The sequence below is a fragment of the Hipposideros armiger genome, unplaced genomic scaffold (genome assembly GCF_001890085.2).
Source record: "Hipposideros armiger isolate ML-2016 unplaced genomic scaffold, ASM189008v1 scaffold_165, whole genome shotgun sequence".
In the NCBI taxonomy this organism is placed as follows: domain Eukaryota; kingdom Metazoa; phylum Chordata; class Mammalia; order Chiroptera; family Hipposideridae; genus Hipposideros; species Hipposideros armiger.
In genome coordinates, this window is record NW_017731515.1 from 3,108,738 (window position 1) to 3,122,827 (window position 14,090).

General features: G+C 39.6%; 1 protein-coding gene across 1 annotated transcript in view; it reads right to left on the reverse strand.

Annotated features, from left to right (window-relative positions):
- Nucleotides 1–12,697, reverse strand: part of MRPS31 (mitochondrial ribosomal protein S31) — a 34,998-nt gene extending 22,301 nt beyond the window's left edge. Inside the window, exons 1-2 of the mRNA XM_019651756.1 lie at nucleotides 12,475–12,697; nucleotides 7,998–8,285 (exon numbers count right to left, since the gene is read on the reverse strand). Coding sequence (XP_019507301.1) covers nucleotides 7,998–8,285; nucleotides 12,475–12,599 — 413 coding nt within the window. The 5' untranslated portion in view covers nucleotides 12,600–12,697. The remainder of the gene's footprint in view (nucleotides 1–7,997; nucleotides 8,286–12,474) is intronic.
- Between the last annotated feature and the right edge of the window lie 1,393 nt (nucleotides 12,698–14,090).

Consider the following 14,090-nt stretch of genomic DNA (forward strand, 5'->3'; position numbering starts at 1 on the left):
TAGGTTGTTGACATGTCCTGGCCACCATGAATAATGCTGCAATGAACATAGGAGTACATACATCTTTACAAATAAATGTTATCAATTTTTTCAGGTAGACACCAAGAAGAGTCCTATGGTAAACCTATTCTTAATTTTTTCTTTTTTTTAAAGATTTTATTGGGGAATTGGGGGAGGAGAACAGACAACTTGCTGTTGTTTTGTTCTTCAGTCTAGTTGTGGGGATGTTGCTTCACTGGCCCAAGTTGGCACCATCATTGCGCTCTTCCTGGGCGAGGCAGATCAGTCGCCAGCCTCTGGGCGGACGCTCACAGCAGCTGGCCGCTCTCTCTGGCTGCTGGCTACACACGGTAGCCCATGGCAACCCACTGCAGTAGTGGTTGCAGCCTACGCCGGCGACTCACAGCACCCCAGCTCCAGGTTGAGCTGTTGTTCAGCATCTTAGCTGTAGAGGGCAGTGTCACTGGCCCCCATATGTGGGATCCGAACCAGGGCCCTCTGGCGTCCCAAGCCAGCTCTTAACCAATGCGCCACTCAGCCGGCCCCTATTCTTAATTTTTCGAGGCACTTCCATAATGTTTTCCATGGATATTGTATCAATTTACATTCCTAACAACAATGTATAAGGGTTCCATTTTCTGCACAACCTCTCCAACACTGGTTGTTTTTTTGATTTATTGATAATAGCCATTTTAACATGTGTGAGTTGGTATCTCATTGTGGTTTTGGTTTGCATTTCCCCTATACTAGTGAGGTTGAGCATCTTTTCATATATCTGTTGGCCATTTGTATGTCTTCTTGAGAGAAGAGTCTCAGGTTCTCTACCCATTTTTTTTTTAAAGATTTCATTGGGGAATTGGGGGAGGGGTACAGTGTTGGGGAATTGGGGAAGGGGACTAGCCAAATTGTTGTTCCCCAATCTTCATTGCGGAGGGCGCCAGTCGCCATATGACTGCCCGTTGGCAGCTCATGGCCTCTAAGTTCGAGGTGCTGTGTTCAAACTTAGTTGCAGGTAGGTGTAGCCACCATCCCATGCAGGAGTCGAACCTAGCAGCCTTGTTGTTAAGAGCACATGCTCTATCCACTTAGCCATCCTGACGGCAGCTCAGCTCAAGGTTCTTCAGCTGAGTTCAGTCTTAGTTGCGGGAAGGCGCAGCCCACCATTGAATAGGCAATCTTGTTGTTACACCAGCTGAGCCATCCTGGCACCTGTTGGCAGCTCAGCGACTGCTCAGCTCAGGCGCGTCACTGGCCCATGTGGGAATCGAACTGGCGGCCCTGTTGCTCAGAGCTCGCGCTCTTAAGCCAACTCTTAACTAACTGAGCCACTGGGCCGGTCCATCTGACCATTTTTTTAATTGGATTGTTTTTGTTGTTTGTTGTTGTTGAGTTATCTGAGTTCCTTATGTATTTTGGATGTTAGCTCTTTATAGGTGTTCTAGAATGAAAGGCTCTGTAAATGCCAATTATGTCCATGTGGTCTAATGTGTAATTTAAGGCCGATATTTCCTTACTGATTTTCTGTTTGGATAATCTATCCACAGCTGTCAATGGGTATTTAGGTCCTCTACGATAATTGTGTTTTTGTCAGTTTCTCCCTTTAGTTCTGTTAGTAGTTGCTTTATATATTTTGGTGCTCTGAGGTTGGATGTGTATACATGAATAAGTACTACGTCTTTTTGATGCATTATTCCCTTTATCAGTATAAAATGTCCATCTTTGTCTTTTGTTACATTTTTTCCTTGAAATCTATTTTGTCTGGGGCCGGCCGAGTGGCACGTTGGCTAAGAGTTGGCTTGGGATGCCAGCTCTGAGCAGCAGGGCCCCGCTTTGAATCCCACATGAGAGCCAGTGACACTGCGCCCTGTACAGCTAAGATGGTGAACAACAGCTCGACTTGGAGATGGGCTGCCATGAGTCACTAGGCGAAGGCGTAGGCTGCAGTGGGGCCGACCGGCAGCTGGCGTGCGCTTTCGTGAGCTGCTGTGAGCCACCATGAGCACCATCCAATGGCCGGCGAGTGACTGCCTCACCCGGGAAGAGCGCAATGATAATACCAACACGGGACAGAGAAGCAACGCCCTCCACAACTAGACTGAAGAACAAAAAAAAGGCAGCAACTTATCTGTTCCCCTTCCCCGATTCCCCAATGCTGTTCCCCTCCCCCAATTCCCCAATAAAATCTTTTTAAAAAAAATCTATTTTGTTTGATATAAGTACAAGTATACCCACTTTTCTCTGGATGCCATTTGCTGGCAGTATTATTTTCCATCCCTTTACTTTGAGTCTGGATTTGTCCTTGCAGCTGAGATATATCTCCTCAAGGCAGCATACAAGGTCTGACAATTAAGTTTGTGAACTTGTTGTAACAATGTTGCTAGCCTTTTTTGATATCAGAGGGATTATTCATTATGAATTTGTACCAACTGGACAAACAGTTAACCAAGTTTACTATTTGGAAGTGCTGAAAAAGGCTGTGTGAAAAAGTTAGACAACCTAAACTTTTCACCAACAATTCATGGCTCTTATATCACAACAATGTACCAGGTCACACGGCACTGTCTGTGAGGGAGTTTTTAGGCAGTAAACAAATAACTGTATTGGAACACCCTCCCTACTAACTGAATGACTTCTTTCTTTACCCGAAGATAAAGGAAATATTGAAAGGAAGACATTTTGATGACATTCAGGACATCAAGGGTAATACGACTACAGCTCTGATGGCCATTCCAGGAGAAGAGTTCCAAAATTGCTTTGAAGGGTAGACTAGGCACTGGCGTCAGTGCATAGCTTCCCAAGGGGAGTGCTTCAAAGGTGACTGTAGTGATATTCAGCAACGAGGTATGTAGCACTTTTTCTAGGGTGAGTTGGTGAACGTAATTGTGACTTTGTATAGTTGGGTTTGGTTTTTGATGCAATCTGCTACTCTGTTCCTTTTAACTGGTGAGTTCAGTCCATTTACATTTAGGGTGATTACTGATAATTGAGGATTTGCTATAGCCATTTTATCTTTTGTTTTCTGGTCGTTCTGTTTCTCCATTGTTTCTTGTCCCTTGTGTTTCTGTTATTTTAGTTTGGTGGTATACTACAATTTTTTTTCCCGCTGTTTCTTCTTATTTTTATATTATGTGTCTCAGTTTGATTTTTTTTTTGGTGGTTACTATTAGGTTTATGTAAAAGAAATTTTCATATTTTTCTTCTGACTGCATCTTATCTCCATTCACCTGTTGCAAGTTCAGTCCATTACTCCCTCCCCTTTAATGTTTTTTGTTTCTTTTAAAAAATTTAGTTATTTTTTTTCAGGTATAGTTGACATTCAATATTATTTTATATTAGTTTCAGGTATACAACATAGTGGTTCGACATTTATGTAACTTATGCAGTGATCCCAATTAGTCTAGTACCCACCTGGCACTATACATAGTTGTTGCTCTCCTTTTATGTTTTTGTTGTCACAAATTATCCCTTTTTATGCTGAATCAAGTTCATTTTCAACTTGCAGTAGATTGTCTTCTTTTTTTAAAAAAAATGTTTTTACTTCCTTTAATCTTTATGTTATTTTTAAGTGTTTAATACCCTATTCTGAAGAAGGGCTACAATTTCCTGCTTCTGTCTGTCTGTCATCGTGCTCATAGTTTCGTATCCTTTTATCTTTTTGTTCAGGGTAGAGCACCCGTCAGTATTTCCTGTAATGCAGGTCTTGTGGTGGTAAATTCCCTCAGTTTCTGTATGTTTGCAAAACCTTTATTTCTTCTCCATATCTAAAGGATAACTTTGCTGGATCAATTACTGTTGACTGATGATTTCTCTCTTTCAGTAATTTGATTATTTGATTTTACTCTTTCCTAGTTTATACGGTTTCTGCTGAAAAATCCAATGATAATCTAATGGGATTTCTTTTGTACGTTACCATCTTCTTTTCCCTGACTGCCTTGTGAATTCTTTCTTTGTCATAAATTTTTCACAGTTTTAATATAATGTGCCTTGAAGAAGGCCTTTTTGGATTGAGATAATTTGGTACTCTGCTAGCTTCTTAGATTTGAGGATCCAGTTCTTTCCATAGGTTTGGGAAGTTCTCAATTATTTGTTTGAATAGGTTCTCTGTTCCCTTCTCCCTCTCTTCATCTTCTGGCAAACCCATTATTTTTTTTATGAAACACTTCACAAATTTACAAGTCATCCTTGCACAGGGGCCATTTTAATCTTCTCTGTATCATTGCAACTTTAGTGTATGTGCTGACAAAGCAAGCACTACCCATTAGTCTTACATTGTTCTTTCTGATGGAGCTAGTTACTGTACAGTTCTTTCATTTTCTTTTACCCTCCCATCTCTCTCTTCTTCTGAGTCATTTCTAGATTTCTATCTTTGATATCACTAATTCTTTCCTCCATCTGGTCTACTCTATTTCCTAAGCTCACTAGTTCATTCTTCATCTCTTTTATTGCATTGTTCAGCTCCAGAATTTGATTCTTTTTTAGTTTCAATTTCTTTGGTAGAGTACTCCTTTTGTTTGTTGATTTTATTTTTAAATTCATTAAACCGCCTTTCTGAGTTTTCTTGTATCTTGTTGAGTTTTTCCAGAACTACAATCTTGAATTCTATCATTTAAATCATATATTTCTGTCTTTATTTTCTGGAGATATTTCATTTTCTTTCTGAGCTGTCCTGTTACCTTAGTTATTTATGGTTTTGTGGGTTATTTCTTTGCCTAGACATTTATGGGAATGAAATCTGCTTTTTAAAAAACTATTCGATGTTTCACTATTTTAGGAAGTTGATAAATTAGAGGTCTTTCTTTTGTTTTTCAGTAGGTGGCGCTGAAGCACAGGTTTTATTTTCTTTTAACTTGCCCTGCTGGGGCTTCTGGGATCTCTGCGGGGTGGTGTTGCCTTGACAGTGGAAAATGCCTCTCATTTCCTGGGGTGGTGGGCATCCCCTCTGTGACCAGGTCACCTCCGTCTTGGGGTTTCACCCCCTTGGGAAATACGGTGGGCAATGGAGCTCCAAGCCCAGGAGATCCCAGTACTGCCTTCTGCAACTAGATGCTGCCAGCAGTGCTGTGCTATCTGAGGTGTCCCAGGTACACAAGGCTTTGCTGTGATGGATGGGAGTTGAGCGGGCAGAGAGAGGTCAGTTCATGCATTTGTGGCCTTGCTTACTTCCCTGTAATGGCAGCTGCCAGAACTCACCTGCCACACCTTTGGGTTCCATCTCTGCCTCTGTCGCTGGGTTTAGCCAGAATATGTGCTGGCTACTCAGGCAGGAATGTGGATTCTATCCCACTGCTCCTTAGAGCTACACAATATGTATGCTGTAACCCAATTCCTCCCTTGCTTCTCAGTCCTCAGAAGCAGCAGTGAGCCCAGGGTGTATCTATGGCACCGGTCTCAGTCCGTCTTCCTTCCCTTCTTCCTCCTCTGTTCACTTGGATACGCCCACCTTCAGATGTTTCAATTTGAGGATCTCTCAGACATGTTTGTGTGTTGAGCAGGGAATCCTTTGTTGAATTATAGCTGTTCAATTTGTTGTAACTTCAAAGGGAGAAACTTGGAGGATCTCTCACACTGCCATGCTGCTGACATCACCAAAAGATAGATTTTTAAAAACTCAAAACAAATGCACCTCATTCACCAATCTGGATGTAGGACCAAGTCTCTTCTTTGAACACAGGACCACTGATAGAAGTTTCAATATTTTATACATATAAAAGATTTATATAAAAGTTTCAAGATTTTATACACATACAAACACACACACACACACACACACACACACACACACACACACACCCCACATAGTACATTTTTCAATATTTCCAAATTTTGTTTAAGTAGAAACATGGAGCAAGAACTTAAAAATGCTTACAAAGCAATCTGAGTACAGAATTTTCCTAAATTTTTATGTTTGTTGCATTCATACCTAAGTGGAAAGCAATTTCAAAAATTACATTTATTGAATCTTTGCATAGCATTCAACTCATTTTAACCTTTCAATAATAGTTAATTAAATTGTATAACTATAATAAAAAGCTCAATGGGTCATAAACAGTCTAGGAGCTAAACAACTCTTCCAGATAAACACTTATATATGTATGTTTGCTTATTAACTATTCTATACACATATATAATTTTTAAATTTTATTTTGTTTCGAGGAGGAGGCAGCGGTACCTATTATGGGCACTCACTGTTTGAATTAGCTTATTCTTTACTACCCAATTATGCTTTCCAGAGGTATTTTTGATACAATGTGATACAATGTAGAAAACAAGAGATTCCATAAAAATTCGGGAAATAATAAAAAATTAAGTCATTCTGGGAAATAGGAATCTACCTTACCTGCATATTCTGCTAAGAGAAATCATTGATGGGGATCTTGAAGTCACATATGTCATTACTTGAATCAATGATGTCATTGATGTAAGACATTACTCATCACTAAGACAAAATACTGCCATTTATACTACAACACAAATGCTAAAATTTCACTGACTGCACTTAAAATCAGTGAAATATAATGCTCTTGACAAGCACAATTACAATATTTTGAGGAAACACATAAGCTCAGAGCACTGATAACTACTGGTCAAAGGAAGTCATAGAAAACAGTTGTAACCAATATGCTAAAATTCCATGCTTGGTGGAATTTTTAAAGTGGAAATTTCATATAAACAAGTCCTTCAGAGACATGAGGCTACCTTCAAATTAGGATGTAAACTATCTGTTAAATTAACAACTTATTAAAGAGGCAACTAAGTGGCAGTTAATAATATTGATATGTAAGAGAATGTGTAGAATTCTTAATTAAATCCCTACTCTTTTCCTTTTTCTAGATTATATACAGATAGCCCTTCTAGTTTAAATATAGAATAACAGCATTTCTCAAGTAATTACTACAGTCTGTTTACAAACTGATATTTTAGCCATCATTAATTCAGTATCTCCCATGTACTCTAATTTAAAAAGGTTTAATTAAAATTTTTAAATTAAAAATTCTGTCAGGATGTGCAGAGCTGTGTGTGATTCAAGTCTAGGTCAAACTTATTGTCAAACACACCTCCAGCACTGTTACTCAGAAGTCTCTAAGAGTCTACAAGTTTGCTGCATATCTGTCTAGCCTTCAGAAAATTCACCAAAAGTGAAGAGATAAAATCCACACAGATAAAACAGAACTGAACAGTGATCATTAAATGATGTAAAATTTGTAAATTATATATAATCATATATAATAATGATTGTTTTACTTTAAATAGTTGCACTGTACAAAAGGTTTCAGCATAGGTTTCACATATCCGGCTTCTAAATTCACTTAAGATGATCTGTTTGCAGATATTTAGTTTACAGTTTTTCTAGAACACAGTTTTCACATATCTGTTTTATATAGATGAATGAATATTTCACATAAATGAAAATCTATGAATCCATTTGGCTCCTTGAGACACTGGTAATAATAAGTCAATAAGCATTATCTAGCACTTATTCTGTTAGATACTATGCTAAATCCTGGAAGAGAAACAATGAGGCACACAGGTCCTGCTCTAAAAAGGCATCTCTCCAGCAGGGCAGATAAATCAAACAAGTGGAGAATTAAGTAAAAGAGTGTTTTTAATGTTACTGACAACAGGGGAAAAAATAGATATATAAAGATTTTACCAGACTAACTAGTATTCAGATGATACTCGATATATAGAGGCTCAAAATGGAGAGATGGGATCAGGGACAGGAGGGTTAGAGAAAGCTTTGCAGAGCCAAGAATTGTTGCTTGGTTTACAAGGCAAATAAATGTTGAAAGGCAAAACAGAATATATTTATCAGGCCCAAACAAAAGTATAGAGGAAGAGTAAGTATAGGAAAGAGTAAGTGGTTTAATTTGAATTTGAAGAAACATCTGCAAATGGACTAAAAATTTTAAAACCATATTTTTTTTAAAAAAACCCAGCTTACTGGAGTTTCAAATATTACTTGCAAACAAGCACATTCAAATCGTAGTTCAATTTACCTCTTCTTTGGGGCATCTTCTGTAGCTTTTTGAAGACTGCCAATTGTAGCCTCTGAACTTTTAAGTGGTCTTCTGTTGGGCGGCTTTGTGGTTTGTACACTTACTGTGCTTACTTCAACTTTCATGCCCTTAATGATATTTAACAAGTCTTTTTTCGTATTCTCCTTTATACTGTCTTGGTTCTCTGGCTCCTTGGAAATCTCAGGGGTTGGAACGGAGGACTGCCCATCTTTCTTGCAATAGATCACGCTGTTAGTGCCAAAATATCTTTGGATATTACCTTTTGCCCTGGAAAGATTAAAGAAAAAAATGAAAATATAATAAAAAATAATAAAGCAAGGACTCAAAAAAATGTTTCTATGGGTTTAAAAATTTTTTCAATTCATGCCCTTCCCTTTTCCTTTTTTACTGAGGTATAATTGACATATAGTATTGTATTAGTTTCAGGTATACAACATAATGATTACATATTTGTATATATTATGAAATGATCACCACAGTAGGTCTAGTGCTTTTTATTACTAGTGTTAACAACCATAATGACAGCAATTGAGCATTTATTGAACATATACTATGTGCCTAGTTTTATAAAACATATTTTTTGGTAAATTTTCTCATACCTATATCAATTCCACAAGGTAGGTATTATCCCCATTTTGCAAATACGAAAACCTGATTTTCAGGGAAGTGAAGTAACTTACCCAAGGTCATGAAGCTCATAGCTCACTAAGGCCTAAGACACACCGGTATGCCACAAAATGGGTTACAGGTGTGATTAGACATTGATCGCCTAGTCTGTGAGGTGGCCGGGTGAGGCCTGCAACTGCTGGTGCTCCTATCTGCTTGCCCCCTTCCTTTCACCTCAGTGTTTGGTATAACTATCACTTTCCATGTGTTTCATGACATTAAAAAAAGGTTGCGAAACACTGACATCGTTAATAAATTTCAATTTATTATTCTCAAACTCAAATCTGACTACCAAGTCCTTGTTCTTAATATGATATAATACCTTTTTTAAAAGTCATAATTAAACTATGAAAATAAAAAAAAATCTATCTAAAAAAGGTTACTTTCTTTAAGAAAAAAAAAATCTGGGTGTTATTCTAATCTGGCCAACTTTCTCATTGAGCTATGTGCCATTTAACCAATCAGCATTTGTAAGCTAAGCTAAAATGGAATAGAAAGAAGAATATTTTGATATTTGATATTAAAGAACTTTAAAAACTAATGAATGTATTAGTTTCAGTAAGATGGTATAGTGTATAAAAAGTCATTCATTAAATATAGTGAATTGAATATCTACTCTGTGTTGGGCACATTAATGATATATTAGTAAATAAGAATTTTATTGTCTCTATCTTCATGAAGCAAACAGTATAGAGCACTGTTTCCCAAACTTTAAAATGCATAACAATTACCTAGAGGACTTGTTAAAACACAGATTCTTTGGTCCCACCAAGGAGTTGTCATTCAGTCGCTTTGGGGAGGGATTCGGGAGTTGGCATGTCTAACAAGTTCTCAACTAATGCTGATGGTGTCCGTCAGAGGACCACATTTCAATAGCTGCGAGTATGTTATGTACAAGGTGTGATCAAACAATACGGTGAATGTTTAAATAAAAACATTTTATTACAATAAAAGACACATTGCCATTAATCCCCTTCACTTCGAACACACTTATCCTGTTGTTCTTGCCACTTTCTGAAGCAGTTCTGGAAGTCCTCTTTCATGAGTGTATTTAGTTGCGCTGTCATGGCTGCCTCAATGTCCTGAAACGATTCAAAACATTTACCTTTCTTTCATGGTCATTTTGATTTTGGGAAAGAGCTAGAAGTTACATGGTGCCAGATCTGGTGAATAAGGTGGATGGGGACACACCATAATGTTTTTATTTGACAGAAATTGCCATACCAGAAGGGTTATATGACACGGAGCCTTTCTGTTGTGATCACAAAATACAGTGAATGCTGCTGCCAAGTGCCATCCAATGGAAAGGCAGGGATCTTTAACACAGGAAGCGGCGCATCAAACACTAGTAACAGTGTGTGACAAGTTTCAACTTGTTCGGTGCAGTCAGTTGGGTGTAAGCTATGGTTGAGAGAAGGCGTGTTTCAAAGTGTGCAGTAAATCATCCTCCATCATGACAATGCTCCATGTCACACATCGCTTCTGGTATACAGCAATTTCTGTCAAATAAAAACATTACGCTGTGTCCTCATCCACCTTATTCACTGAATCTGGCATCGTGCAACTTCTGGCTCTTCCTCAAAGTCAAAATGATTCAGGACATCGAGGCAGCCAAGATAGCGCAACTAACGACACTCACGAAACAGAACTTCCAGAACTGCTTCAGAAATTGGCAAGAGAAACGGGATAAGTGTGTTTGAAGTGAAGGGGAGTACTTTGAGGGGGATTAATGGCAATGTGTCTTTCACTGTAATAATTTTTTTTTTATTTTAACATTCACCATATTGTTGATCACACCTCATATGTTATTTAAATCCTTACAATCTTATGGGACAGGTTTTGTTTTTCCTGTTTTACTGAAGGAACTGTTGTTTGAAGAGGTTAAGTTAATGGTTTCTAACCTTTCGAGGTCATATGAATCACCTAGGGAGCTTATTTAAAACTTAGATTTCTGATATTCTTAGCTGGTAAGTTTGGAATGGTGTCCAAGGACACATTTAACTAGGTGATTCTGATGCAGTTGATCTCAAGACCCTGTATCAGATCCTGGGTTAAATACTGTATCAAGTTCTCAAAGCTAGCAAATAGTAGTACCAGGTTAGGGGCTCTTTAAAGAAAAAGAAAATGTCTATTTCCAAAAATGCTGAAACAAACTATTTGATCTGCTTATAAAAATGTCAGAGGCTAAAACATCAGGCACTTAAAAATTGGAATAAAAAACCCATTGCATAACTAGTATCCTCATAATCAGTACAAAGGACCCTCATTACTCAACTTACGAAAATGCTCTAATTATTATTTCACATGTGAAAGTTAAATTAAAGGTATAACAGGACTGGCGAGTGGCTCAGTTGGTTAAGAGCTTGCTCAAGAGTGCGAGCTCTGAGCAACAGGGTCGCTGGTTCAATTCTCAGCCCGAGCTGAGCTGCCGCTGAGCTACCAACAGGTGGCAGGATGGCTCAGCTAAAAAAAAAAAAAATTAAAGGTATAACAGAAAGGTGGCAATCAGAAGAATGAATCTCACATATAACCTGTACTTCCACGTTTTCTTCCAAGACTGCTATAGTACCACAAAAAGTATATTTATACCAGGAAAGTCATGCATAGGAAGTAACTCCATAACACCATAATAATAAAACGCTAGCCCTAACCTTCCACCTGAACTTGTTTCCACTGAGAGCATCTCATCGCTTCAAATGCAACACATCTGAAACCACATTCAAGCGCTCCCCTCTCAGACTGACTCCATTTTTCACCCAGCAGTACTGAATGGGCCTCTTACCATAAATAGATATTTTTGTAATCTGAAAACTATGATATATTTGAAAAGCTTTCTCAAAGCTGCTCCTCATTCTTCTGTTAACATTAATGGTACCCTAATCCTTCAAGGCAAACAGCTGAGATCTTTGCTCTGACTGTCCTACCCTTATCTCATCATATGTCGCACCCTATCAATTCTACCTGTGCAATTTTTCTTCTCTATCCAGCTACTTCTTCCCATCGCCACTGCTACCAACCTGCTTCAGTGCTGTACTTACCACAGTGGCCCCAAATCGTACTGTATGGAATATATGCAGTAGAATTAAGTCTTCCTAATCATGCGAGTTCTCAGAGAATAAATACCAACCCCAACTATGCTGCAACGCCTTTTCTTGCCTGGCTAACTCCATCCCTGGGTCCGCCTTCAGATTTTATCAGACTTCTTTTCCAGACAGGGTACCGCAAAACTACAATGGTTAAGTGTCCCTATTTGCTCGCCCAGCAATTACTCGTTAAGTTAACAGAGCATTTTGTGCTGCCTATACTATCTCAGATATTACGCCTCTTGAATTGCCTACTTGGTGTAACTATAAGCTCCGTGATGGCAGGAATGTTATTCGGGGCTTACTTAACACCACTGCTGGCCCTTAACACCCTGTAAGTACTTTCAATAATGAACTAAAGAATAGATGGAGACAGGAATGAGACCATCACAGTCTTAGGAGACAAAAAATAAAAATAAAACTTTGCTTCTGGCGCCTGGATAAAACGAGAGACGAGGAGCGGTGTAGTAAAAAGAGCACAGGGCAGCAGGCCAGGCATGTAAGTTTAGCTCTGTCTCCCACGGACACTGTGACCTTGGGCAAGTCCTTTATTTTTCTGGAATGTCCCTTTCCTCAGATTGAAAGCAATGGCTTCTAACATCGACCCCAGGAAGCCGGAGAATGACAAGTGCATGTACGTACGGGACGGGGTATGGGGATTGCCTGAAGACCTGCGGGGACCAACAGCGCTGAATGAAATGCGGTACCTGACCGTTCCGTGCGGAGCACCGAGAAGCACAATCGCAGCCGCCGACGCCTCCGGGCCTCCAGAGCACAAAGGGAGGCGGGAAAGGGGGCGAAGAGGTAGGATCGCCGAGACTCTTGGAAACATTGCCGAGAAACTAACCGAACGGCGAACCGGAATAGCGTATGACCTGCCAAACACATCCCCCGCCTCTCTCTTCCGTTCCTCAGTCTGTCGCGTCCCTCTCCCTTCGCGCTCCGGTGGACAACAGGAGCCGGTAACTGTGTTCCGGGCTCGCCCGCGGCTCCACCCTCCCCGCGATTCTAATCCCAGAGATGGAGTCGGAGCTGGAATTCCGCGAGGGTGCGCTGGGTGCGGCGGGACAGCTGGGAGAGGGGAGGAAGGGATCAACTGTGCAAACACGGCACATGGGGCCAGTAAGATGAGGCGGAGAACCGACCCTACTGTGTGCGGTGTTTCGGGGAGAAGATCAAAACGTTCAGCATATTGTCAAAATGATCCGTGACCACCAAGGAGGTTAAAAAAATCACCATAGGACATCCTGCCCGATAAATGAGAATTTCTTTTCAGTCTCTGTTCTTGATGTAGAGTAAAAACATGAGACATAAATGTTTTGTTTTCCAGAAGTGGCTTTAAAGATTAAAAAAAAAGATGTAAGAGAAAGATTTGGCTTCTCCCTGTCCCTCATGAAGGCAGTGAACAGTGGCCCAGGAGAGACGAGGGGCTCTCAAATCTGGAATGCACGAGCATAAACCCTGCTAGAAATGTCGGCTGATGCGTCACATGGGAACGTCTAGCCTAGAATTCCGTACTGGTAATTGAATGTTGACGTCAACATTTCCCCTGACGTTTCAAGTCAGAATCAAGATTGGTGGTAAATTTTTTGTGATGCTGAAAACACAGCTTACACTGAGCAGATCTTGCTAAGACCCACTAGTCCAGACAGAACCTTTGTGACAATGCTAAACACAGTACACTCAGGGATGCTTTCCGTTGTCTTTTTTTTTTTCTTAACTGAAGTATAACTTAAATACAGAAAAGTGCATGAATAGTAAATGTTCTTAATGAATTATCACAGAGTTAATTTGGCCATTTAAACCACCACCCAGATCAAGGCATAGAATGTTATCAGCAAGGAATTACTTAGTTGGATATCATTTGCTATCCAGTGGGAAATCCATCTTCAGTATAATAAACAGTCCATGCAAATCACATTTAATAGATACTTCATCATTCTCCAATTTCTTACATATCCCTCAAATGGATTTTTGGAGAAAAAACAAATACTGACAAAGAAGACTGAAACTTCCATCTCAAATTCAGTTTTTCTGTGAAAAGATCCTGTCCCAATTATCCTGATCCTAGTTAACTCTAAGGCAGTGCAGACCCTGTAAATTGCCTACCTGCTGCATGAGGGGGAATAGACTATATGAGTGCCCGCTGAGGGTCACATGTGGGGATTGAAATTCAGTCTTACTCTACTCTCTGGCCCCTTCAACTACCTCTTTCTAAAAGAGGCCTTCTTTGACTAGCTTCATTAAAGTAGCTTCCTGCTGTTGTTCACCAATACCTTTTCTCCTCTTCCTCTAGAGTTTTGGCTGAACACATGGCCACAGC